The sequence below is a fragment of the Vanellus vanellus genome (genome assembly GCF_965231255.1).
Source record: "Vanellus vanellus genome assembly, chromosome: 20".
NCBI lineage: Eukaryota > Metazoa > Chordata > Aves > Charadriiformes > Charadriidae > Vanellus > Vanellus vanellus.
In genome coordinates, this window is record NC_138925.1 from 5,521,463 (window position 1) to 5,548,311 (window position 26,849).

Consider the following 26,849-nt stretch of genomic DNA (forward strand, 5'->3'; position numbering starts at 1 on the left):
TCAGCGCAGGCTCCGGTAGACATAGGCTGATGTGAAGATCGCATTGAGAGTCAGACTCACGGCGAGCAGACCTCGGAGAGTAGAGTTACCAAAATGACCTTAGTAGAAGAGGACAACACAAAGAAAAAAAGGGAACAGTAGAAAGAGATATTAAAGAATTGATGAGATAAATAACAGTGAACATATGTTGTGCTCTTTCTCTCCTTGCCCAGCGTTTTCACCATAAGCAAAAACTGCTGAAGCACTTTTCCTCTCAGGAAAGATTCCATTGCTCTCTTTGGTTCTGTTTTCATCTCATCGCTCTTCTCAACAGCCGCATCCCCACCCCCTTCCTTCTGTCTCAGTTTAGCACTCTCAATATTCTTCAGACAGTCCAAAGAACAGGAATAGCCTTATTAAGGTCCTAAAATAGCAGGCAGAAGATCCATTTTGCTACTACTTATTTATTTGATCTCAAGATCAGATCACTACGACAGCACAGGAAAGATCTGTTACGCTCACAGACATGGTCACACGTACATGGAGCACTCACGTGACTGGCACCTACCTCTCCAGCCTGCCAAATCTTCCCCTTTGGTAGTTGTGTCTACCACACAGGTAGATGAGTGTGATGAGCGATCCTCCTTTTTGATGGAATTATCACTGCAAATACTTCCTCCTTCCATAGCAGATCTCATATCTGCAAGGAGAAAAAGATACGAACATTCAGAAAGCACCAGTGGAAGCCAAAAGCAGGAGAAGTTACCAGACTAAAGCTAGACATGAGTAATAAACGGTTGTGTGGTAAAATCATGAAAGGATTGAGGACAGGAGCTGGAAACAAAAGGCAAATTTCACTGCTGTGCAGCAGAAGTTGCCTGCGTGTTTGTCTCATACACTGTCCACATCAGCATCACCACGTCCGTGGTTAAATTTGTTATCCAAACAAGGGTGAAAGCAGTGGCAGTAGTACCCCTGGGGCACTGCTAAGTGAGAAAAGGACATCTGTTTTGGAAGACAAGAGGCTCTCCAGGCCAGTGGATTCTTAAGGGAGCTTTGGTAGCCTAACAGGCATCACCACCTGGGGTTTTCCAGAAGGTTTCCCATCTATTGTGTGGCCCAGATGATACAGGGCTTTGCTTGCAAGCCAACTCCTTCTTACAAATGCATTTCCAGGAGTGCAGCAGGCTGCCAGCATACCATGCATTCCCCGCTCGCTGAGGTTCTTCTTTGGAAAGGAGGACAGCTCGGTGGCAAAGATGTTGCTGTCTGAGTGGGTGTGTTCTTCTGAGCTAGTTGGGGTGAGCAGAGCCTCATTCTGTGAAGGGAAAAGCAGCAGCTTCTGTCCTTTCAGGTTCAGGCGGGCAGGGCTGATGAGCGGCCGGCGGTATCGCAAGGAACCTGAGCTGGAAGTCACAGAGCCAGCCACCGACGGTGCTGGAGAGGGGATGCGGGAGGGAGCACAGCTGCCTGACAGCAGGGAGAAGTGCTCTGCAATGGAAACATCCCCAAAGAGAAAATGATGAGATTATAATCCAAATACAATAGGCACAGTTTTCTTTAATAATTCTATGAGAAAAGGTAACGGGAGTTGCAAATGTCAAACATATCTTGTACTAAAATTCTTTATTCATTCCAGTTCCTACACTGCAAAACATGGAGAAACTCCACATGTGCTTTGGTACACTCAGGAATGACTTAGACTAGAGAAGCATTTATCAGGAGCCAAGTGAGCTTTCTCTCTGATCCGTTGTGTCCGTTCAGGAGAGCCTGCCTTACACATGCTGTTTTGCAGGTACATTAACCATTCTGGCATGCCCTTTAAAGGCTGCTGGGAAAGTGTTATCAAGATGCAAGGAGGTTTGCACAATGGCATTAGCCCAGGCTGTGACTGCATTCCAGCAGCAAACATTTAAACAGCACCAACAGCCAAAGGATCCATTTGGGGTCAGGAGGGCAACAGACAGGTCACTGGAAGACACAGAAGCAAAAAGGGCAGAGCAGACAGGGTAGCCAAATTAGCAGTTCCTTGGGCTGGGGAAGGAAAGTGAGTCAAAAGAGCTGCCCTAGGAACAGTTTAAAGTCTCCTATCAAATCTCAGCTCAGCCGTAGAGCAGGGAAAGGATCCTTGCTTTGTCTCACTGATTTCACTGTGAGCTCTCCCATGGACAAGGACTTCCAACACATGCAGCACCTTATTTTAATGCAATTCCACTCTTAGTTGGAACAAATTCTGCAGCATTTCTAGCAGCAAAACTGACATTTTCACTGGTATGTGAGCAGGGAGGAAAGAATTAAACTTGGATCATGTGTTTCAACCCACTCACTGCAAATCCTGCAAAGACAGCTGCGCAGGAAGGTGCGTTACCTGATGTAGGAGATTCCTTGGACTGAGATGACTGTGAGGCTGGTCGACTTCCGCTGAACAAGTAGCCAGAATCTAAAAAGCAAAAAGGAAACAGTTTGAACCCAGCTGGCTCAGCTGCATGTAATGTAATGAAATGTAACTGCATCATCTTGTCATCAGTCTCAGGAGGGGGTGAGTGGTAAATGCAGGCAGGAAAAATGTCCCTGTTTTCCTGGGTAGGCTATATGCCAGCATCAGAATAACCCGCTTTTCCCAGCTGCAGCAGAACAGTCCAGCAAGCTCCAAAACCAATCCTGTGACTGTATCACAGCCTGGCTTGCCTCTACTTCAAAAGGAAGAAGGTGAAGATATGGTTGTATCCTTTTCTCATGAAAATAGCCTTAAGTGTAGATATTGGGGTGAGATGAATTCCCATCTAGCTGTCAGGCACAGCAGCCATAATAATGAGGCAGGAAAAAAAACCCAAAACAATGTAGAGTACTGAAGTCACAAAAAAGAAGCACTACAAATGAAACCTCAAAGCCTAAATCAATTAATTTTCTTAGGCACTTGATTTACATGATTATAGGCAAACAGCTTTGGAAGTTGAAAACCTTGCTGTTTGCAGAAAACATTCAGCCCCGACAGCATGCTCTCTCCAGTCTGTCTGGCTTTGCATCTTAGCAAAAGCAAGCACAGAGCTCACAAGAGTGGTCTAGCACCCAGGGGGAATCCCAGCCATCCCGTGCGTTTGCACTGCCCTTCCACTGGCAGTAGGTAACTAGAAAGGTGAAGGCTGTGCCGAAAACCTCTGCACTGCTGAAAGGTTTGCATGGCTGGTCTTTCTCTGGTTTTTAGTGGATCTGGCAAAACCGCTGACATCGAATGAACTAAAAAATCCCCACAAGACTGCTCTTTCTGTTGCGGTGTTATCCTAGAAACTGCCACATTTTGGTCTCTGACTTCTGCTAATCAGTTAGTGACATGGGAAAGCTTAGCTTTCTTTGGATGCAGAATAGCATTTGGACGCTATTTCCCATCTGTTAGTTTTGAGCACAGCAAAACTAAGGGCTTGAGTTACTAGGAGAGAATCTTTCCGTCGGCCTGTAAATCTTCCCCAGATTGCACAGGGCCCTTAAAAACAAGAGGAAACGGGGTCTCTAAAGCAGCTTCAATAGTTGTGCTAATGCATGTCAAATCCAGACTGAGGGAAGAGTCAGCTCTGCTCCCTTCAGCTGTAGCAAGAAAAGAAAAGCAAACTAGACAATGCAGGTAAAAGGAAGGGAGCTCTTGCTAGAACAGTTATCCTAATGCTCCCAATCGCTTCCAAAAGCTGCTCTTCTCCATTCCCGTGTCTAACTGCTCCTTTTGTCGTTCTCCCACACATATAGCCTTGTAGCTTGTGCCATGCTGCCACAAATGCCTGGAGAAGCCTCTGGATCTCAGTAAACCCACAGCAGGCAAGCACTCAGTGAGACTTCTTGTTTCACCAAGATGGCAATGGTGTGCTGTGTAATTTCTTAATGCCCAAACCCAAATTACCAATGCTGGATACTCCTCTGTGCCACAGGAGCAGTAATCCCTATGGGTTACTGAGGACTATAGTGTGGGTACCTCACAGCCCATTTCCTTCTGAAGCATTGTACCACTCTTGTCATTTCCATTGTGCCAGAAAGTTCCACGCACACTTACCTGCTCTGGCCAAGGAGGGGATGGTACCCAGAGAGAGTGCCCTGTTGAGACGACCAGGAAGAGAGGAAGAAGAAGTTCTGCGTGGAGATCTGAAGAGTTGTTGGTTTGTCAGCTGGAGAATACTGGGTGGTGTTGGGACAAAGAGAGACGTAGCAGAGGAAGGGAAGCCAGTCCCAGTGCTGCTGGGAAAGACAGTAATTGAATCCCCAGAAAGGTACCTGCAAATGACACACACAACAGACATTTAGCAACAAGTACATTCCAGTAATTCCCTCTCTCAGTTTTCGTTCTTGCATGAACACTTGCTTTGTTACCAGGTTTGTACTTATTTTTCAGTGCAGGAGTGCAAGTTGCAGAATGCTTAAGTGTTTACAAGAATGTTCCTACAACTTTGAAACTGGGGAAGGAAGCACTGCTCAACTTTACTGAAATCATAATGCACCAACCTGTCTCACAATACAGGGTGGAAAAAAATGGAGGAACAGTTTAGGAACTCAGGTGCATAGTACCTTGGTTCTCTCCCCAGGTGAGAAAATTACCCAGAGGCCACCAGAATGCTTTACAAAGCCCAGATACTCATGTGACCAACAACAGAGGACATCTTATGGTTGTCATGTGCACATGCAAACAACATGGTTAGAAATGTCATGACTGTGGGAAACTAGTAATCTACTAGTCTTTTTGTCTTTAGAAACCAGAATCAACACCTTACCTCTGATGCCTGTATAGAGAAAAGTATTTTTATGGGTACCTAGATAAAGATTTAGCCACAAGAGCTCTGTTTTAAAAGTAACATTCAAACCTCTTTAATAAATTTGCCTTTATTGTATTTCTGTGAGGTAATGAAGACTCCCTACCCTCATTTTACAGACAGAAGGAAAAAGAAACTAAGTGACCTGTTGAGGGTCACAGAGACAGAAAAGAGACACAAACCTGGGTTTTCCAATCCTAAATTGAGGCCTAAACCATTATATTTTCCCTTCTCTGCATATCATAATTAGCCACAAATACGTACTAGCATAGCCATTCAGAGGGAACTGTGCATGCACTCCAGGAAGCGTCTTGCTTCTAGTGTGTAAAAAACAATCTGTTACAGTGCCTGGAAAAAATTTAAAGTGGCCATAATAATGGCAATTGTGTTTCTAGGTCTTTGAGTTGTTTGCAGTGGGTTCTTTCCAAGTGAAAGAGGGGAGCTGTAGAACAGCGTGTCCACCTTGAGAACACATGAGGAGAGATAACAGACAGAACATACTAAGGGCACCTGTACCAGTTAGCTTCATTTTTAAGTAATACAGACATAAGCTGACTTCTATTCCACTAGTACAGTAACTGTAGAAGAGAATTTAGTATTTGAAACAGTTTTGCAGATAGCACTGCCACAGTATTTCACACTCATTACTATATGCAAATAAACTATGCAATTAATTTCTGCTTCCCCCATTTCATCACCTATCTTTGCAGCGGTTTAAAATTTAAAAATCAACCTAAGCTGAACAATCTGTCAAAAATTTACTCCTATTTTTACCTCCTTTCTATTCCTCCTTGCAATCACATACTGATCTTAGTTTATGTGTACAGTTTAGTTGCATCAGAAATGAGGAGTCAGCTTTGGAGTCTCACTTGTGTCCTCATACCACCAAAATGAGCATTGTAAGAAGGTTGCAATGTTTTAAGTATAGGAATTTTGTATTATTTTTAACAACTGAATAAAATACATGAAAGAAAGTCCAGCATAGGAACAAGATCTCTCAAGGATCTCCTGTAAGATTTCTGTTTAGTTAGAAACAGGTAATACTCTTATCAAATAAGTCATGACAAAGTACTAACAAAGTATGAAGTGTGTATATTTTTAAATGGAGATATCAGACTTTGCAGCATATAATCAAGCTGCAACATTTGGAGGTTTAATCTCACTTCTGATGAAAACAGAGAGAGATGAGAACAGCAACGTGGCTTTTCTTTTGTCAGAGGAAAGCCAGTAGTAAATCAGAGTGTGAAGGAATATACGTATCTCAATCTTGTGCTGTGAAGTGATTTATGCACATGCCGTTCTCTCTTGGAGATTAAAGAGGTGATGCAGCAATATTATGCAGTGCTAGCACATTCAGAAGAAGCGGTCTAGAGTTAAGATTACAATTTAAAATATCTTATAAAACTACTTATCTGCTAGTACGAGGCAGACATCAACAATCCCGACCAGCTTAATCAGGCTGAACAACATCTGAGCCAACCAGCTTCCTGGTGCTTGCAAGCAGGACATGCCTTTAACAGTGGCAAGGAACTCATCAGTCTTGCAGCAGAAACTGCCCAACCTCTTCAGGTTCCAGAGGACCTGGGAAGGGTGTCATGCTTCGCAAACGTGCAGAGTCCTTTAGTGCACATACATATACACATTTGCCCCACCACACATACAGATGTAAATAGGAGATGTACATGTCCATCTCAGCTTTGTAAGAGAAAACGAATGGGAAAGGAAATTAAAAGTGCAGCTCAGGACTACGATATGAATCATATCAGAAAGAGCGATACCTACCACTCACTGTGCCATGTCTGTGAAGGGCCAAATCAGAGCACCGCCTGTTAACAATATCACTTTGTTCTCCTAACTTTGCACCTTTTGTATCTTTGGGCTAAAGGATCCAGCTTTACACAGCTCCTTGATGCAGTGGAAAGCAGCTTATCTGGCTTATTGACTTTTGGCAGTTTTTCACTTAACGGGCTGGAATATATTATCATCATTTATCACTCATAACCACAATCCCTTCCCTGGGATTATAACTTTTTTGAATCGGACTTCCACGGGCTCTGCGGCTCTACAGCCCCACTTCTCAACCTCACTAAGTTAGTGCAGTCAGATCCTCCGGGCAGCTGAGGAATCATTTGTCCTGCACCATCCAGAAAAGGAATTTTTTCTGGTTAGCAAAGAAGGGCTGAAGAATTTTATGCATAGCATATTCATGCCATAGGATTGAGTGCTGATCAAAGAATGGCTTAAAAATTGATCTGCTCTGAACAAAGTAAATTCCTGCAATGTGCAAAATCCTGTTCCTTTTCTATATGCTCTTCTCTTTAGTGTTTGCCACTGTCACGTCAAGAGGGCTAGATGCTGCTAAAAAGCAGGGGTGCTGTCATGGGAATGTGCTTCATGCCCGAGAATGGTCAGCTGAACTAAAACTTCTTTCAGAAACAGATGAAAAAAGGTGAGGAGATCAAGAGGACCTCAAAGCAGGAAGCAGCCACATCACAGCCCTGGAATGGAGCACTGCAGCTGTGTCTTTGCTCTCAAACTACCACATTGCTCCAAGCCATTTGTTCAGGTGATAACAGTGGCTCTGGTAATAGTGAAAAAGTAACCAAAAAAGAAAGAAGGATTTAAAAAAAAAAAAGAAAAAAAAACAAAACAAAACAAAAAGGCTCTGGAGTCAGACAGTTTGTGGAAATAGTCAGGGCCCGGAAGCCGTTTATTTCAGAACTTGGTATTGTGAACATCAAAAATTGTGTATCTTCATTAGTGTTTACAATGATCACAGCGTTACTAGACAGTTGGGCACAACTCTGCTACACAGATACTTTAAAAATAAATAAATAGAAGGTTAAAGAAGAGTATTACATGGTATGGGACCGTACGCTGTCCTGAAGAAATACCTCCTGCCAGCAGAGCCTCCCCTCCTCTGTCCCAACACCTCCCTCTTATCCAAAGACACCACCATACGTGTGTGCCTTTCTAATTCACATTTTAACCAGAGATGCTGCATCACCCCTGGCATAGAGAGAGACGTGGGAGTGTGGGTCAGGTCAGATTCCAGGGCTGTAGATGGACCCACTGCTACTATCAGGTAATTCAGTACACGAAATAAGAAGGTGACATGCAGTCACAGTCAGGCAGCTTGCTGTATGTGCCCAATGTAAGCACATTTCTGTGAGCTGATGTGCAGTCACTTGTCTGGTCTGCTGCATCACATCAGTCAGTGCCATAACCTGTGCCTCCAGTCACGTTGACAGAATCAGGAGTAAAGAGCAATAAAGTGAATAAAGACAGGCACAGGGAGAGGGGAGAATAATGCTAAAAAAGGGCACAGGTCTCAGACATATTAAGATTTTGATATGTGACTTAAGAGCGAGAAACTTTAGCTGCCAAGACTAAGAATTCTTTTCTCCTGCATGTTGCCCCACTTTGGATGAAAAAGGAGGGTTGAATTATAGCTGAAAATGCTCCACTGGCCAGGTCCTGCACTAACATTTTGTAGAGCACAGACAAATGTTTGGCATCAACTTTGCCTTCCCTTCTAGCTGGTGGCACAAAGGTAGGGGCTGTGTGTATATGCACCTCCCACGTCTACAAAAACCCAGACTTGCTGGCATGACAAAAATGTTCAGAGGACCTCTTCCTTGCCTGGTGTACTTGACAGCTTTGGTCCCAAATGAGGCTTTACAAGGGATGACTCAAGGTACACTTCAGGACTGAGTACTGCCCCTTTCATATGAGAGCATCTGCTCTGGCTCAAAGAGGCCCCAAGTGTACTTGCAGGTGATGGCACACCTGGGATGAACTGGCAGGTTATATGTAACAGCACACAAGTTCAACAGCATCTCTATAAAAACCAAAGCAAAGCCATATACCACAGCTCCCTGCTCTCACGAGTGGAGTCAGTCTGAAGCAATCATCTGGCTATTAATTATATTACTTTTTATAAGAGTATAAATAATTTTTCCACAATACATCAATACATACTTTCTATAGTATCTAAGCATGATTATTAGCTTCACATAATTTCAGCATACTTGAAAAATATTCATAAAGCCAAAATAAAACACCACTATACCGTTTTAATATTCCCCTCTTGTCCTCACCCTTTCACACACCCAAGCTCAGTTCACTAGGGCATGCAAAGCACAGATGTAGCGAAGTAGGAGTTAATAGGAATGAATGGGATATAAATATAGCATATTTAGAATTGTAAAGGGCCACAAAGGCTTCAGTTAGCATGCACTGATGTCAGTGAGGGCTTCAGGAAGACCAGAAGTAGCAGCAGCAGAGACGCTTAGTTGGTTGCTAGCTCTGGGTTCTTCCTGAACCCCTCCATAGTCTGCAGAGTTGCTCAGAAATTTAAGAGCACAGCCCAAGTACCCTCTTATTCCCAGCCACACTCACTGATGGCAAATGAAGAAGAAAAGCACTGGCCTGGCAGACATACAGGCCCTGCTGTCCCAAGCTGCAGTTGCATCAGTTCTACTGAAGCAGAGCAACATAGTGTTGTCAAATATCTCATTCAGGGAAAGGCACTTAATGAACCCACATCGTCCCATTTATAGACCCAACTCTACTGGGCAAGGTACAAGATGCTTTCGAGTTGGCAGATCAGCCACAGCCGCTGTGAGAGCCACAGTCAGCCACTTTGGGCTGGAGCAGATTTGATTTCAAGTGACACAAACACACTAACAATCCCTCACCACCTCAGGTCCGTTCTGTAGTGCCATCCTCTGGTCCAGACACCAGCATGTGGCCAGTGTAAAAAAGGAGCACCTGAAATTAGAGGCTTTTGGGCTAAAATCCTCTAATACTGTTGAAGATGTTTGCATGTTCTGGCCTCACGGCTGGAAGAACTCTCTGGAGACCAGTTTACCACGTGTTCCTCCGTGGCCTGAAATAAGAGTCCGGCTACGTGAAAACAAGAAGCTCAATGCACCGATCAAGTGGTTCTGGATGATTTTTGTGTCAGCCGTGGTAGTAAGTTACCAGCCCTTCGTTAGCTATTATCCCCCTCAGCAGAAGGAAACATACACCCATGTGTCATACAAAATAGCACCTCAGCTTCACGAAGATGGTAGCACTGTGCTCAGATGTTAGACGAGCACCAAAATACCTGAGCTGGAAGCGTACAATTCCTTCTGCTGGACTCACTGTGGGGGAAGCAACTAGGCAGAGTGAGATGACACATCTAACTGCTGAGCTATTTCCTAACTGAACCTCAAGTAAAAAATGCAAAGTTGGCAAAGCACCTTCCTTACAGAACCTACAGCGTGGTATAGTGTATAGAATACTCTACTTGGCATTTAAATCAGGTACTGCAGGAACAGTCTCAGTAAAGGCAGTGGTGGTTTAACTATTTTTTTTCCCAGGAAACAGTCAACAGTAAAACACTGATAACTAATATTCTTCAGGCCTAATTGTCTAAGGAGACACAACTGGTACAGACTGAATGCTAGGAGTTTATAAATCAAAACACCTCTGAAAAAGACACCTTTCTCCTCCTTTTATCCCTCTCCTGCAATAGATCAATCATCCTCCACCATCATCAAAAGCAAGTGAGAAAAGCACAGAGGAGACTGTCAGCATCAGTCTCTAAAAGACAAAAATTTGAATTGCTGCAAGTTTGTTTTTGAGGCTCTGAGGTTTTTTGTTTTTAGAAGCAGCAGCACAGACATGCTGAGGCAACCAAGGAGCAGGAAAATAAGCTGACACCTGAGCAAAGACAAAAGCTTATTTGGCATTAAAACTGAGCCACACTTCTATATGTTTTCTTATTTTGTTTTGACTTTGAAATTTTTCCAATTATGAGTCCTTCATAAGTTCTTCAATTATAAGTTGTGGACAAAGCACCACAGAGACCAGGGCTTTGGTTGTACAGGTTGGCCATAAAACAAAGCAGCTTTCTGATGTTCCGACATACCATATTAGTGCAACTTCCAAATAGACTTCAGATGTATTAATCTGCACGAAGTGAAGACAACTGGATTTCTTGCTTGCATGTCAATTGCAGTTAACATATCTCCCAGATGAAAAGATTTTAAACTCTTTCAGTATAGATTTGCACTTGCTGTGCAAACAGAGCTAAAATATTTCTTAACAGTATTATTCAGGCTTCACAGTGTAAACCCCACTCCTTCCCACAGTTCTACCAACTGCCTGTTCCAGCTATCTAGTGTTCATCCTCCCCATCCCATCACAGTACTGCACAGGAAAAAGAGAATAAAAGGAAAGATCAGGCACAGGAAAACAATGTAACACTTAACAGCAAAATATCATAAAAGGCACCAGACCCCAGGGGGCTCAAAGATAGGGCGTGTTCAAATTGCAAGTAAAAAAAAAAAAAAGCGCTGCTAAAAAGAAGGGGAGAAAACAGCTGCTCAGAAGAGATAGGAGGGCACACGAAATAGGATAAAGTGAAACTTAATACAGCCTTGACTTTCAGCTCCTGAAAGCAAAACATCTGAAGAGGCTGACAAGCATCTTTAGAGGCTGCCACTTAGAGTTTCCCTGCTACTAGGCAAGAAATTTTGGACAGATTAATTTTATTCTTATTAAAAAAGAAAGGATATTTCAATTAGAAATCAGGCATATTACCATGACCCATCCCCACACATTTTAACAGTTTGTCAGCTGCTCACACCCCTCCTCCTTCTAACAGTCTCAATGTATCCTTCTAAACATGAGATTCCTCCCATCACTTGGACATACTCGACAGCAGAGCAGCAAGAGGAACTGCTCACTGCTACACCAGGCAGTTGCAAGTTCATGCACTAGAAGCTAACAGGAGCTTTCAATCCAACTTCCATAGGTAAGTCCAGAAGACAAATCACAGCTAAACAGAAACATCAATCTTCTACATTTACCTTTATGGGGAAAACTTGAAAGTACTGAAGCGGGAAGAAGGAAAAAAAAAAGCAGCCAGATATCTTATTTCACTGAATGGTCATAACAGCTCAAGTTTTCCTAGGTCTTCTGTGCAGCTTGTTTAGAGAATGGCAGCGCTGGCACTGGTTTTGGTTCCCCCGTTTGTTTTTTTTCCCTGCTGCTCCCTGTCCTTTCACCAGCTTACCACCATATGTCTTAACATCACTCCCTGCTGCAACAGGCTGACAGGTACAGAAGAGAGACTGGGATTTTCCTACTAAAACTCCTAACAGAGAGTAGGAAAGATGTGCCAGAGTGACTGTGAAAGTCTAACCCAGCACCAAGGAACCTGCACACTTATGCTGGCTTTTTTTCCTGTTTTGATGAAGTCACATAGCTTCTTGCAGTATTTACTTTGGAACAATTCTCTAAATTCAATAAAGTGTCCCAGTGGAAAATGGGACATAATGGTTATTATTTAGCATTTTGAAAGTCTGAGACTGGAACAAGAAACAACCTGGGACTGTGAGCTGGAAGACAAACCTTTCGGGTCAGAATTGATAAATGATGGGAACACAGAAGAGTGGAAACAGACTTTGCAGATGCTGGATTCCTCTTGTGGACAAATAAGTAAATAACCCTCAGAGCAGCATCATTCACAAGCACCAGAATGGAGAAAGGTGCTCTGTTTGCTTGGAGGTGGATATTGCAGTTATCTGAAGGCACTGGAGAAAAGTTCCAAAGGAGAGCACACACGGGAAGCAGGTTTGAGTGTCCCTTCCCATGCCAGTTGTTAAGTTACAGGCACATGGTCCTTCAGCCAGGAGTTATACCTTCCCACGGCACACTCAGCTTGGCTTATCATTAACAATCACAGAGCAGTTGTTAGTGCTACCTTTCTGCTTTTGCAAGAAATATGGGTTTGAAGAACAAGAACTATGAAAAGCTATGAAATATCCTTTGTTTCCTTTAAAAAAAGCTTCTATAATTTCACCAGCATCTGCAGCATCCAGTAGTGTCTGAATCTTTCAGCAGGAGCTGCAGATGATTCATAGTGAGAGCTCCATTCTGATTATTTTAGAGTTTATACATAGGAAGATCAAGACATCCAATTAACTTATATCAGGCTATTAGCGTGGCAAGTTCCATTGCGCTATTCTGAACAAAAAAAATAGCAGATCTTCTGTAACAATGCTATTTCCTCTTGAAAGACCAAAATCCGGATGAGAAACTCAGTGGAGCGTCTTGCAAAAAACAGTGCAGGATAATCAGACCACTAATCCTAAAAGGCCCCAGCAAGTTAATCCTACAAAACCCAAGCAGCTGAAAGCTCCTTTCTCCCCACACAGCAACATCCAGCCATCCCAGCTTTCAGCAGAGGACTGCGAGGCACTCAACTCAAAGTCACAATTTCCAGACCCCTTCCTTCAGCAGCATTAGCACTAATGCCAGACTTCAAAAAAGAACCTCTCCAAGCAACAAGAAAAATCTCTATTGCCACACGGTCCCACAGCAGAGGCTCCCACCCCCTCCTATAGCACATCCTCCTAAGCTGTGTTATCAACGAGAAGGAAAAACAGCGACTGAATAAGTAGTGATGTACAATGAAAGCTGCCCACATACCAGAGCATGTGGTTGGTAGTCCCATATTTCTTCTCTTTCTAAGGCTACAGGAGTGGAGGAACATAAGCATCTTTATCCAGTTGTGCTTTTACACAGATGCTCCTCCAGGGGGGATGGGGGTGGTAAAAAACCCGAAGAAAACCAGCATAGAAAGCAACAGCCACTGGTAGATTTGAAAATTTAGCCTAAAACAGCTGAATACTTTCAGATATTCAAATTAAGACAACCTGAGCTACATAACCTTTTAAAGCACCTTTTTAAATAAATTATTGAAGTTCCAGTCAAAAGCACTTAAGGACACCTCTCCATTTAAAACAGGAGTCATAGGAGAATGGCAGAGCGAGAGAGCATGCAGTTAAGTGATGCTACACAGTGGAAGGCAAGAAGAACCAGGTTATGGACTACGTATGTCCCCTCGTCGCATGCCTGTACACCATGCAGTGTTTCTATAGCACACATGACGAGGACTTGGAATCCAGAGGCAAGTTCCCATCAGTTCGAAATTAAAATGACCAGCACCATTAGAAAACTGAAGGTGGCCTGGGCCCCATGGAGGATCAAGGCAGAGGATTCCTCTGTGACTGGCTAAGGATGAAGCCAGAACCTCTTTGGCTGGAGGAGCAGAATGGGGAGGAGGCGGCTGCATTTATGGAGCAGTTTGTGAAGCAGCTGCTGGAAGAATAGGCTTTGGGGAAGTTGGATATTTGCACTGCTGACGTAGGATTCAGGAGGAAAGGACAATGGAGGCAGCAGAAGTAGCTTCCTTGGCTAGCACCAGCAGTGGAAATGCTCCAAGCAGCTAGCACAGTGGGAAGCAAGGATGGGAAAAAAAAAGGAAAAAGATAATATAAAGGAAGAAGAAATCTTCACTGCTTATCTAATTAAAAAAAAAAAAGGAAGGGAAAATAAAAAGAGGAGAGAGAAGCACCAGTCGCAAAGAGTTCGCAAGGCTTTTTTTCCTCCTTCCCCCAGCGTCACTGCTCTGGCTCTGACCTTCGGGGCCGGTATCTCCGATGGCCCGTTGATTTCCGCGTGGCCACTGCTGCGGTGAAGCCCACCAAGCAGCACAAGGACGTGGTGCCAAATTTGGCTGTGTCTAGCCAGTTGGGTGTTTCCATCTTCAGGTACCTCTCAGCTAAATGCAGACTCATCACTACGAACCACAAGACTGAAGCAAACGCATCAATTCTCCGGAGCCTGCAGTGCCAAAAAGAAATCCAACAAAACACAAGGTAAGAGTTTAAACACCAATGAAGCCCCTTTGTCCTGAAGAAGGAGAGGGGAGGTGGGGAAAAGGTGGGGAGGGTACACAGACTGAGCAGGTTATGTACTGTATCTTACTACAGTTAATATCTGCAGCCCTTGCCGCTGTGGTAAGTACCTGAATTGATGAGTTCCATTGTCTACCAGATTACAGAGCCTTTTCATTCACAGTAACTCAAGCTTAAATTGAATGAACCAAGGTACAGACCCATACCAAGCTCTGCTGGCTCCAGCCAGCCAGCTGGTAACCCAAAGAACAACAAGGAGACCTGTGCCACCCAGTACTATGTTTGCCATTCTGGCAAATGTCTACTCCCTGGCCCACTGATTTAAGATAGGGCAAAAGACCTCCAATATTACACAGTTTTCCTTTAAGTGAAACAGAAGAAAAGAGCACACCCACCTGATCCGCCCAGCTAAGAACATGGCCAACAGGCAGGTGAACAGCCCAAGGACAGCAACTGCCATCTGGTGATTCTTCCCGTAAGCCCATGCGGCACTCAGGTTCTCCACCATCTGTTCTGGGAGCAGGCGGAGCAGCTCCCGCCAGCCTGACACAGTCACAGAAGTATCATTTTCCAAGTCTGCACGTAAGCTTGTGCCAGTCCTGTTCTGAATGGACGCTGTACCAGAGGAGACAGGAGCAGGGACTGCTGTACTGAGTGAGAAAGGGTCGCCTGACCCATACAAGGCCATCAGAACCAGGAATGCACAGCTGATGAAGGCCAAGAACCGCAGAAATATCACCTGAGCTGGTGTGGTTATGGAAGCAGAAGAGGAGGATGAACATAAATTCTGCAGAGGAAGGAAGAAACACCTTGTCAGAAGCTGAATGAACCGTAGTAAGGTTTTGAAATGGTGCTTTATGAACTACTTCCAGACTATTGTTTACTGCTCAAGTCCTTTTATGGCTCAGTGCTGGGCTGACACCACATGGGATGCTGTAGACTAGCAAAGACCAACAGCAGAGCTATGAGCAGAAGCCAAGGTCAGGCAGGGCAGTGAGACAAAGAGGTCATAAATCACTTCCCATCATTCTTCTCCTCCCCCCTCCCCCCCCCCCCCCCCAAATTCAGTAGTTTCCTGCACTGTACTCATTTATGAGTTTCCTCACCGTACAAAAACCGTATCTCCCCTTTTCTGCCTGTCCCACTATTTTCCTTCCGCTCTGTTCTTGTTACTACATTAGACTTATCTTCTGGCAATTGCACTAAAAGACACTAGCAAGAGGAAAACCTCAAACTAACATCAAGAACATCTGTAGCAACTACCCTATGCTCCTCTAAACTTCTGCCATGCATCCAGACTCCCAGTTAGAGAGCCCCAAGGCCGCTGCCTTCCTTTCCCAGCAGCAAACCCAGGTGTAGAGGTACCTAATTCTCTGCACTTTCCCCTAAATTCCCTCATGTTCTCTCCCCATGTACCTGAGTATAGGCCTTGTCTGTCTCACGGCGTTTGAAATGGTGGCTGAGCAGCAGCGCCCGGAGCTGCCGATTCTGATGTTTTATGTAATACTCCACAGCAGCCTGGCATGGACGGCACAACTTGTAGGTCTGCTCCAGGTGGTGCTTATACACCTCAATCTCCTCATCGTATTTGCCCTGGTTGAGAGGAGAGGAAAAATAGGTGAGAATTGCAGGTCCCTCACCAGTTATGCTTGCTACTGACATGCGAGCAAGGCATGCTTCCAGCCTCCAGAGGAACAGCCCCCTGAAACCAGGCCTCAACAGTGACCAAGCTAGAGGTTAGCCATATAACCAACTTTGCATAGAGCTGACCCAGCCTCCATGCCCCAGAAGTGACAAAACAGCCCTTGGAGAAGACTGCTGTGACCCAATTTCAGGAAGTTGAATTTCTGTGGCCCGATTTTGCTGTCTTTGTTGAGACCTTATGAACTCAACACAGGAGACAAAAAACGAGAATTGCTGCTCTTCTCCTCAAATGAGGGGACACAAAAGGCCTGCTGTTACTTCACACCACTGTGCTGAAGAAAGAGACAAGCTCCTTCCAAAACTCAGCCCCAGCCTTGATGCTGTCACTGTTCGAAGGCCCTGGTGAGATGAGCTCCAAAAATCATTAATAGCATTTGTAAAAACAGGCAGTAAGTAGGGCCAAAGGTGCATTTTTCAGCGTCACTACAGTGGACACATCACTTATCACAAAGGCTCTTCCATCTCCACTCCGTCTCTACCAAGATCCTTGTACCAAAAGCACACAGCTGAAAGCACACAGCTTCTCTGGGGGAGGGAAGCAGGAAGATGCATTGTAGCTGCCTGAGGGCTTGCTGCAGCAGCTTCATAGGCTCCATCTGCCGGAATCGAGAAGGAATCACATGGGAGAGACTAGTAGCAGCAGGGTCACCCCTTACTGGACAGGCCAGCAATGCTGAGAGAGGCCACTGCTGTCACTGACACGCATACCTAACCAGGCTGAATAAGTCCCATATTTCTTAGCTGGCACAGACACTGCAGTTCACTGAATGCCTAAAAGGGGGCCAAAGGCTGGCATTACTTGAGCAAGTGGACAGGCCTGGCAAGAGGCAGGGACTAGAAATAAAGCTGAGAAAAGAGAATCAGCCAAAGATGTTCTCATTAAGCATGGTCAAATTTAAATCTGTTCCCTGGGAGTCATCCTGATTAAACTCATTACAATTACACAAAGCAGACTGGATTAGGCAACTCAGAAGACGAACGCATCCCACTATAGTGCAGTCCTACAACCTCAAGGCTTGATTATGGTTGAAAGCTAAGGTTGAAAGCACTAAATTCTATGTGTGGAACTTTGGGGAGCCATAAAACTGTGAAGGAGAACCCCCACCATCCTATCTTCCATGCATATTAAGTAATGGGAAGGCCAAGAACCTGCTGTAAAATCCCTTTGCAGTCCTAGGCACAAATGCCTAACCAGGGGGATGATGTGGCTGCACAGGATTCCTCTCCCACTCCACTAGTAAAAGCAGAGCAGCACAGCCAAGGCCTCAGGAAAAATCAAAATCTATTAAGTCTTCAAGGTGACTAGTGGGCTGTTGTGCCTACCAGATCCTGTAAGCTCAGCTGGGTCAACGGTAAGTACTAGAGTTGTAAGCTGATCTCAACAATGTGCATGTTTGGTTTTGGGCTCAAGCTTCAACTTCCAGTGTCCATCTAGAATGGGTAATTTTATTCTGGCTTTGGAGTAGGTAAATTTGCAACACTAATCAGTAACTTCCTCTGCACTAGAGCGCCACATAGTGCTTCTGAAGACTACTTGAGCATCGTTCCATAGGACACTGAAAAATTCCTATCTTTCCAGCTTACTAGGCTGCAGCACAGTACCATTTGCAAAGCCAGACAAAATACATTATTATAGAGCAAATTAACCAGAGAAGAAATAGCAAATACATGCATGGGAATGCTTTGGACAAACATTCTCCTGTAATGCCAGTCCCTAATGACTGCATACCTCCTCCCTTGGTGAGAATGAAGCCAGCTGTTTGATCTTCATGGTTTGATGATTGTTGCATTTCTTGCAAAGCAGAATTTGGCTGCTCACCCACTGTTGCGGTTTGGTGGGATCACAGAAGGTCGTAGCACCTGACACAACATGGTTAAGGTGTTCCATGTACTGCGCAGGGATGGGCTTGTTGTAGTCTCCATTCTGACAGGAAACAAAAGGGAGGCAGGAGGGAAAGCAAACTTGAGATCATAAAATCAAAGCTCTGGTTGATAACAAGACTTCTTAAGCTCTGCCAGGAGCTCTGCACTCCATGCATTCACCTATGTAACAAAAGAAATAAGTAAAAAAAAGACAAAATGCTTCAAATCTTCTCCCCCATCCACTGTTCTCTACACCTATTGCAAGCACTTGGTGGTGGTGGATTTTGGCTTAAGACTGACTTTGTTACTTAATACCCTAAATAAAGCAATTCAGCTGTTCCAAAATACAAATCCAGAGAAGAATTGTTCCATATATTAAAAAAGATTCTTAAGAGATATTATGTCAAGGCCCTTTTTGCCATTTGACACAAAAGAGGAAAATTTGTCTCCATCATTTTATGTCAGCACATCCCAGTACACATGGATTCTTTCTCAAATTTGATCAAGTGATCAGCTGCCGAGTTCACAGGTGCTCAGCACGAGCTGCCAGCTGTCAAACCGCTGGATATTAATCTGCACTGCGCCTGTATCATGTGAAATGAGGAGCAGGGCTTTCCTGCAAGCACTGTTCCACAGGGCATGCACCTTCCCAGCCACCCTTCAAGCAAATTTCTCACAGTACCTCTTGGAACCCGTTGTACTGCTCACAGTTGGGGCAATCCCAGCAGTTGCGATTCCCATATGGCACTACCGTGTCCTGATTGCAGAACCAGCAGTTCACTGTCACATGTGTGGGCTTCTTCCTGTTAGGAAAGGAAACTTGTCAGGCCTGAACACTGAATTCAGCTGATGCAGAGGAAAGCAATGGCTTTCAAACAGGGAAATCCAAGAGAGGCTGGAAAAACAATCAATCTTCCCATTCAGTGTGTTTAATGATATGACTCAGAATAGCCATTTTAGCAATGAAAATATGGACTATTAAAGTAGAAATAAATTCTGCCTGATGCCTGTATCTCTTTGTGCTAGTACCATGAACATGCCAGAACTTTAATATAAACCTTGTGAATAACCGACTCTGCTGTTTTTCAGAGGTATATTTGGGCATACAAGTCCTCTCCATAATCAGCAGTGTCAATATATGCAAAGGGTGCGGTAGAGTAGCTGCTTAATACACTAGATTCTGGGAAACAGAAGTTACAATCCACCAGAACCGCATATGGTGGTACTCAGAACCTAGGAAATGCATACTTTTGTGTACCCTGCTTTTTATAAAAACTTTAAAAGACAACGGCATATCAAATTATCACAAGTTTCAGGCACAGTAAATAGCTGTTTCTTCACAGCTTCAGGATACATAAGAAGGAACTGAGGAATCAATATGTCTTCCCCACTTTTTATGCACTGAAACTGAAGAGACAAAGACTAATGACCTGGATCCATGAGCCTGTTGTTTTTTAAAACAATCCTGTTAAAACAATAGTCACTACAAGAGAAACAGCTGTGACATGGCCCCATTGCAACAGGTTGTGACAGACGTTTGAGCAAAAAACGTCAGTGGCCTGGCCCTTAAGCCTGCCTGCTAAAGTCTGCATTTGTCTTGAAATTCGGCACAATACCCATGAGGAAGCTTCCTGGCAGGTCGTGGCAACACAGCCCAGCTGCCTGGGTTCATCAGAACCAGTCCCAGACACACCTCCAAGGGAGGGCAGCTGTTCAGGCAAAGCCCAGGCAGGGACTCACTATGGCAGCTACGCAGACAGATGGACCCAGCTGCCACCAGCCCTGTTTGGTGCCGAACTCCACCAAGCAATCAGCGTGTCTCCTGCTGAACAGCTTCTAAAGCAGCAGCGAAAGCAGCTGAGCAAGGAGGCTCACGGAGGGCCTGGAAAGCAAGTCACAGCAGCCAAAGTGCTCACCAGTTGATCTTCTGAACGCTGCAGAAATGTTGTCTGGCACCCTGCAACTAAACAGGCAGGTGGTTCTCCCCTTAATTAAGCTGGCTTCTTTCTCAGCCATCACCTTTGTAGCAGGAATCCTACAATTCTTCCCCACTCTCATTTCCATAGACCATGTCTTGAAACTTGGTTCATAAAATATCAAACCCTCAAGTGATGCTTGGGCCTCCTGTTTAAGTACTAATGAGGATAAGCTTGAAATGAAGCACTAGAAAGAAGCCTAAAAAGCCAGAGCGCGCAGAGGACTCCCTGCCAGATGCTGAAAGAAAATGGCTGGAGCTACTAGGGTGACAGATTCTCATCTCAAAATAGATGCATACACCCACACCCTTCTCAAAATGAATATTCACTGCTCAACTTTCTTCAGTGCCAAGGGGGCTCAAAACAGTAAGTGATCCAAGTTAAAAATACCACCATTGAAACTGACAGGCATAAAAAAAAAAGTTTAATCCAGACACAAATCTAGGTCGCTAGTCCAAGTTATCCATGAGCTAGCACTGCCCAAAAGCCAAGCAAACCACATATCAAAACACCTATATGAAGGATGGACAGCAACACCTGCTGGTGCTAGTTTCATCTCACTATCGTAGGTGTAAGAGCTATGAAAATATAATGCATAGGCTTCAGCATGTTAACCACCAAAATACAAATCCCACTGCACCTTTAGCACAGACTTTGATAGCAAGCACAACCTAAACTCCACCCTCTCATGCAGGTTATTGCACAGGTCCCAGGTGCTGTAGAAAGTGTTACAATCCCACCTTCATGCTGCTGTGGCACCATCCTCTGGCACCCATGGAAATATGACACACCACACTTCAGAATCTACCTATCACCAGTCTCTCAACTTCCATGATATGACAGAGTAGGTAGAAGCACTAATTTAAAGGATGACACAGAAGTGGAAAACGCAGGCCAAAACATTAGCTATAATTTGCTATAAAGCAAAAAAAAGAACCAATACCAAAGGCTATTTGAGAACTTGCTAATATCACAGACCAAATACTCAAGACCTTTCCATCTTTTCCAAACAGGATTCCATTTCTCACTCTTGAGGCTGAGGAAGTGATACCAAGGGTTAAATAACAGCCCTTCATTCTCACAATGTATGCAAAAGAAATTGCTAAATCCTGGATTATTTAGGATAAAAAGCAATAATCCTTCCTTTTGTGAACCTATAATCTGTTGCCATAGAAATAGGTGCAAAAAAACCCAGAAGTTCCCAACCTGCTGAATGAAAAAGAAGAAGAAAAAAATAAGGTCATCTGAGGCAAGAACATGTAGGTAGGATGCTAATTTTCCCGTAATTGGTCAGGACTTTAAAAACAAAAAACAAGTACTGCATTTGGAAAGGCTCTCAGAGACAGTTTTAGTAACTTTGGAACTGTATATACCTTCACTGAATTCAGGTAACAGCTGAATGTAATAAGCTAGAGCACACACTGCTTCTGAAGTCAGACGTTCTGTTATGAGAAGACAGACAATGCAAACGCTCATATAAGCATTTACCATGTGCTCACTCCCTTGCAAAACACTAGGCAAACCATCTCTAAGGAGTTTATAACCTAACACTGTATTAGCTTCACTGGACGAAGAAGCACCCTGCAAAATAAAACCTGAGCAGCAAGAAGTGATTGAATTACTTACTGCACAGAGAGATTCCATTAACTGCTGACTTGCTGTGCTAACTCACTATGTAGCTGGCACACCCAAACAAGCTAGAAAAAATTCCCAGGTTTGGACACACTGTTTTGCAGGTAGGAGATCTGTGCTTAAGGCAACACTGGGGAGACATACCTAGAGTAAACTCAGTTATGAGATCAACACCTAAATGTCTGCTACTGCTCAGACTATGTGACAAAACGTTCCTTTGTAAGAGGCTATTGGACTCCTTTATTTTGCTAACAAGTTTTTTGTCCTGCACATACTGCTTGCAAAAATCAGACTGCAGGAATACCCATGGACAAACACTGTTTAGCAACTAGTTTGTGTCTCTCATGTAATGTAAGAAGGAACTTATGTTCCTTTCAACTCCCAACACTCCCCACTGTTCCCCATTTATATATAAATTTAAGGTCATGTTTAAGTCCACGTTTTTAACGGATTGCCAGAACAACAGTCTCCTTGAAAAGTGCAGGCCAAATTACCTGACAATAAGAAGCTGGATTTCTAAATATTTTTATTTACATCTATTCCCCCCCTCCTTTACTGCTAGGTCAGAAGATGAAGATGATTCTTTTTCCATATTCTTAAAAGAGGCCACATGTGGATGTGCAGTTCTTCACTGTGTTATCCCCACCCTCTGCAAAGGATTAAAAGAAAAAACAATTCTCCATTAAAAGTATTTAAAGCAACACTCTTCATTCTGGCACAATAGGATTACAAAGCAATTATACAAACCGCTATGCCAGCAAATCTGAAGAAAAAACACACTAGGCAGAGGAGCTCTTTTGCACAGATCAGTTTTGATCAGAACATCTGATGGCAATTTGACATAACCAAGCTGCCAAAGCCCCGAAGTATAGAGAAAGCCCATGGCACAGCGTGGTCAGTGTGACTGAGTTAAGAGGGGCTCATTGAACACGATAACGCATTCCGCTCACAGTCAGGGAAGCTCCTGGGTGGCAGCTCACTGAGCCGCCATAATTCCAAAGTTGTGCCGATGTCCATCACCTGTCAATAAAGGGGTCTGCCAGTGCAGACCCAATGCTAAACCCCATTTTTCAATGTAAGAAAAACGCATCACAGCTGTCTAGATTCCAGCAGGCCAACTACATCATACATGCATTTCCTCAGAAAGAGTAGTTGTAGACAGGGATGAAGATTTAGTCACAAGACCATAGTTCTAGTACAGTATCATAGGTTATAATGCAGCCTATCCTCTCCCAAGAGCCAGACTCAGTGTCCTCTTACCAGGGAAAAAGGTGACCAGTGGACCTAGGCAGGGACACAGACCCACAGTCACAACCACCTCCTGTGCTGTCCCCCTCAAAGGCTGTCTTCTATCAAATGGCAGCATTAGGGAGGCAGCAACTTTTAATACTCTGGAGAACACCTGCCATCAGGACAGTATCCTCCAGAAAAGGTGCCTCTTTGCCATCTTGGTACCTGTGACAGGCTTCTCAACTAAATGAACCAGCTGTGTGGCAGTTCCTGAGTTCCTACCGGCCTCTTTTAGAGTGAGCAATGGCTTATCTTGACTTGTAGAAGGAGCAGCCTCTGCCATCGCTAACCGGAACAAAAGAACCTGAAGAAAGAGATCCTCATGGGGTAGTCGATACCGGTACTGACAACAAGTCAGCAGCTAACAACCAGGAGGGACGCAGAAGACGAAAGAAACGTGGCTACAGCTGCTGGCCTGAATGCAGCAACCTGACTTCCAACAATATGTAACAAACAAGTAGCCAAGCTGTGATCTCAAAGAAAGACCACAAAATACCAGTTGTCCTATCTGGTCCAAACTTGTAAGATTTAAGGAATTTCTGTGGACATCAATTTTTTTTTTCTCTCCGATACAAAAAGCACATTCTTACATGCTGGCACAGTTACAGCAGTTTAACTCCATATATTGACAGTTATTCCAGAACTACTTTCCACTAGGTTGTTCTGTTATATTTTATTTCCCTTTCTATAGGGGGTGGTAAAGGCATCTTGCTAGATATGTAAGTGCACTCATGCTGAAAACGGAACAAAGCAGCGCTGTATCACAACATTAATACCAAAGGCAAAGGCAGTATCACGTCTGTGTTTGGATCAGTCCCTTATAAATCTGTCCTCCCTGATGACTTTGGAAGATTCATTTAACTAAGGCAAAATAAGAAATGAGGTAATTACAGCATAGTGTTGAGAAACGCAAATATGTAGCCCCAAAGAATTATCAAGGTCACCTCCTGAAGATATTTAGAGCCCACCAGCAGTTTTCAAGGACTTGGGAAGAAATGCTTTCCATTCCAGAGACCTCTTGATGAACCTGAGCAAAACAAATCCAATCTCTTCCCTCAAGAGACATGTTAACCTCAACTGGGTCAAATCTGCTTCACCGGGGATTGCTTTAGGCCACCAGTATTGCTTAGCTGCCCTAAACATGCCATAGAAATGCCAAGTCTTGTATATGGACTAACACACCACAGACCATTTATACGGTTATATAAACAGCAAGTGCTTTAGAGCAAACCTTGAGCATTTTGTTGTGGATGCAGAATTGCGCTTCTATTTCAAAGCGTGAACTTGAAGTGAACCTTAACACAACGGGCCCTCGGGACTGCCTTTTTCTCCAGCAGAAGAACCCACAGACGAGCAGACTGTTCAAGTCTGTTCTGTTTTACAGTCTAAAGCGCCTCTTATTCCACATATTCCTACGTTCCTTTCAAGCTATGCTAGATTAAAATCTGTCAAAGTAAGCTTTATGAAATCTGTACCCTGACTTTCCTCTTGGTGCTTTTCAAACCTTGTTTTCAACTGCCTAAATGCGTTATAAGGTCAGAAACGTCCCGTGCAATTAAGAAACAAAGAATTCTGGTCGCTAACGAGTAACTTTGACTTCTGTGCCATCCCCCCAAGCTTTCCCACTGCCCCTAACGGCGCGGCGATTCCTGCGGCGCTCTCCCGCCGTTCCACCTCCAAATCTGCCGACATCAGCAGCAGAACCTGCCCCTTCCCTGCCCCAAACCGCTCGGAGGCCAGCAGGGAAAACCCCGCGCCCTCTCCCACAGCGCTACTGACAATACCGGCGGCGGGAAGGGAGAACCTTCCGCACTCCCTCCGCACAGCTCCGCCGCGATCTTCGCCTCACACAAAGAGGCGAAGAAATTCGATGGGGAAGGGGTGGGGGGGGATCCTTACCTTAACACTCGCCTCACCCATACCGCCCCGTAGCCGGGAGCTCACCCGCCGCCGCCCTCCCCGCTCTCTCCACAGCCCGCCCAGGCCGTTCCCTCAGGAGGGCGAGCCCGCCGCGGAGCCCTCCCCGCCGCGGCCGGCATGCGGCCGGCCCTTCCCCGCCGCCAACCTCCCCGGCCCTCACCTCCGCGCCATGCGGTAGAGCAGCAGCCCGGCAGCGGCGGCGGCAGCAGCGCAGACGGTGACGCCCAGCCCGCCGGCGGGGCAGCGGGCCAGCAGCGCCCCGGCTCCCTCCATGCCGCTCCCCCACACACACGGGCCGTCGCTGTGACCTCGGCGGCGGCGCTTTGTACGCGGTGATGCCGTCCCCGTCCCCCCCCCTCCGTTCTCCCCCCCCTCCCCGTTCCCCGCTCCGCTGCCCGCCGCTCCGCCCCTCCGCCGCGGCGGGGGCGGGCGGGGTGAGTCACGGCGCGGGGAGCGCGGCGTGAAAGGCCGGAGTCGTGCGCGGCGGAGCCATGAGTCAGCGCCGCAAAGGCCGAGATCGTGGCGGCGGGGGCGGCCCGCCGGGCTCCCTGCCCTTCCGGGGGGGGGGGAAGGCCCGTCGTGCCTGGCCTGGCGCCGAGTTCAACCAGATTTTTTTAATTTTTTTTTTTTTTCCCCTTTCTTTGCCTAAATTTAGAGGCGAGGCCGGCTGTGTTACGAAAGCGGAGCCACCCGAGAAGCCCCGGTGAAGGGTGGCTGCGGCAGGCCCAAGCCTGGGGAAGGATTTTTAAAACTCCCATCTAAGGGGATTTTTGCCCCCCCCCGAGGGCCCCTTGCACAAGTGAAACTGGAAACAAGGGGGAAAACTGACAAATTTAATGCACGTTTTTGAGGAAAAAGGAGATAATTATGGGAACAAAAGGGGCAGAGGAAGAGACAATTCCAATAGGTTCTCGACCAGGTTGTACTTTCCAACCACCCCTCCTAGTTGTCTGGGGAGAACGGAAGATGCCTCCAGTTCCCCACTGCTTCTACAGCACAGATTATCGCCCTTTTGTGGCCCTGGGTCAACCTCACCCAGTAAGCTGCAGGTAACATCTCGCCTTCGCCAAGGGACAGTACAGCAAATGGAGCAGGAATCAAAGCACGGAGCGTTGTGGGGAGGTTGTTACCTGCCAGCCAGAAGTTGAAGCGTGCTGCTCTAGACTGTCCCTCTCTCTGGATAGACTGATAAACAATACAGTTTTGCAGCAAACCCTCAGGTCCCTGATGGGAGAAGTTCCCAAGTCAGACTCGTTCAGAAGCTCTCCCCTAGAAAGCAAAGTGACACCCGTTTGTGCTCTCCCCTCTCAGCACCCGTGGGTGGGATTTAACTGTTCTTAGAACTGGAAGCAGTTGGTGGTTTGATAGTTGTGCCCTACTTTTACATGAAGGTAAGAGGTAAGACCTCCCCAAAATAAGAGACTGCTTCAAATTGCATAGCCGTTTTCCTGGTTAAAACCAAAACACCTCTCAGCACAATGGACAGAACTGCTTAAAGTTCAGGAGAACCAAGTTGTGTCAACGTTATGTTTTTAAAGAGCCACAAATGGAAAAGCTCTTCACAGACAAATATTTGTACTGGAAGTAAGCTGTACTTTTAAGCTTGTCTTAACTGTGGTTGGGGTCTTAACTGTTCCATTTCTATTTCTGCCATGGAAATTAATTCTATGGAATAAAAGTGACTACTTCTTCTTGATAAATGGGAGGGGGACATAATTTTTCCATCTGTCTTCCATTGTTTAGCTCAATTATTTAGGGATTGTTTTATGAGACTAAATAATAGGGAAAGGAAGAACAACCCAGTCATTTGGCACATCAAGCCCTTCTGCAAGTCCTCTAGGACTGTACTCCAGATCTTGTCTATTTTTTCTACAGAAGTCCCTCCCTTCCTATCAACTGTATCTGTAGTATCAGTCCAGCCATAGATGCATTGTTTA

General features: G+C 45.1%; 1 protein-coding gene across 1 annotated transcript; it reads right to left on the reverse strand.

The window, feature by feature from the left end:
* Window positions 1–25,263, reverse strand: TMEM201 (transmembrane protein 201; the record flags this gene model as incomplete). Its single annotated transcript, XM_082493505.1, has 11 exons — window positions 25,073–25,263; window positions 18,777–18,897; window positions 17,961–18,155; window positions 15,944–16,120; window positions 14,923–15,314; window positions 14,250–14,453; window positions 4,019–4,236; window positions 2,348–2,419; window positions 1,180–1,470; window positions 548–679; window positions 1–98 (listed from the first exon to the last, which is right to left on the reverse strand). The coding sequence occupies exons 1-11, from the start codon at window positions 25,183–25,185 to the stop codon at window positions 1–3; spliced, it is 2,013 nt and encodes a 670-aa protein (XP_082349631.1). The 5' UTR covers window positions 25,186–25,263.
* Between the last annotated feature and the right edge of the window lie 1,586 nt (window positions 25,264–26,849).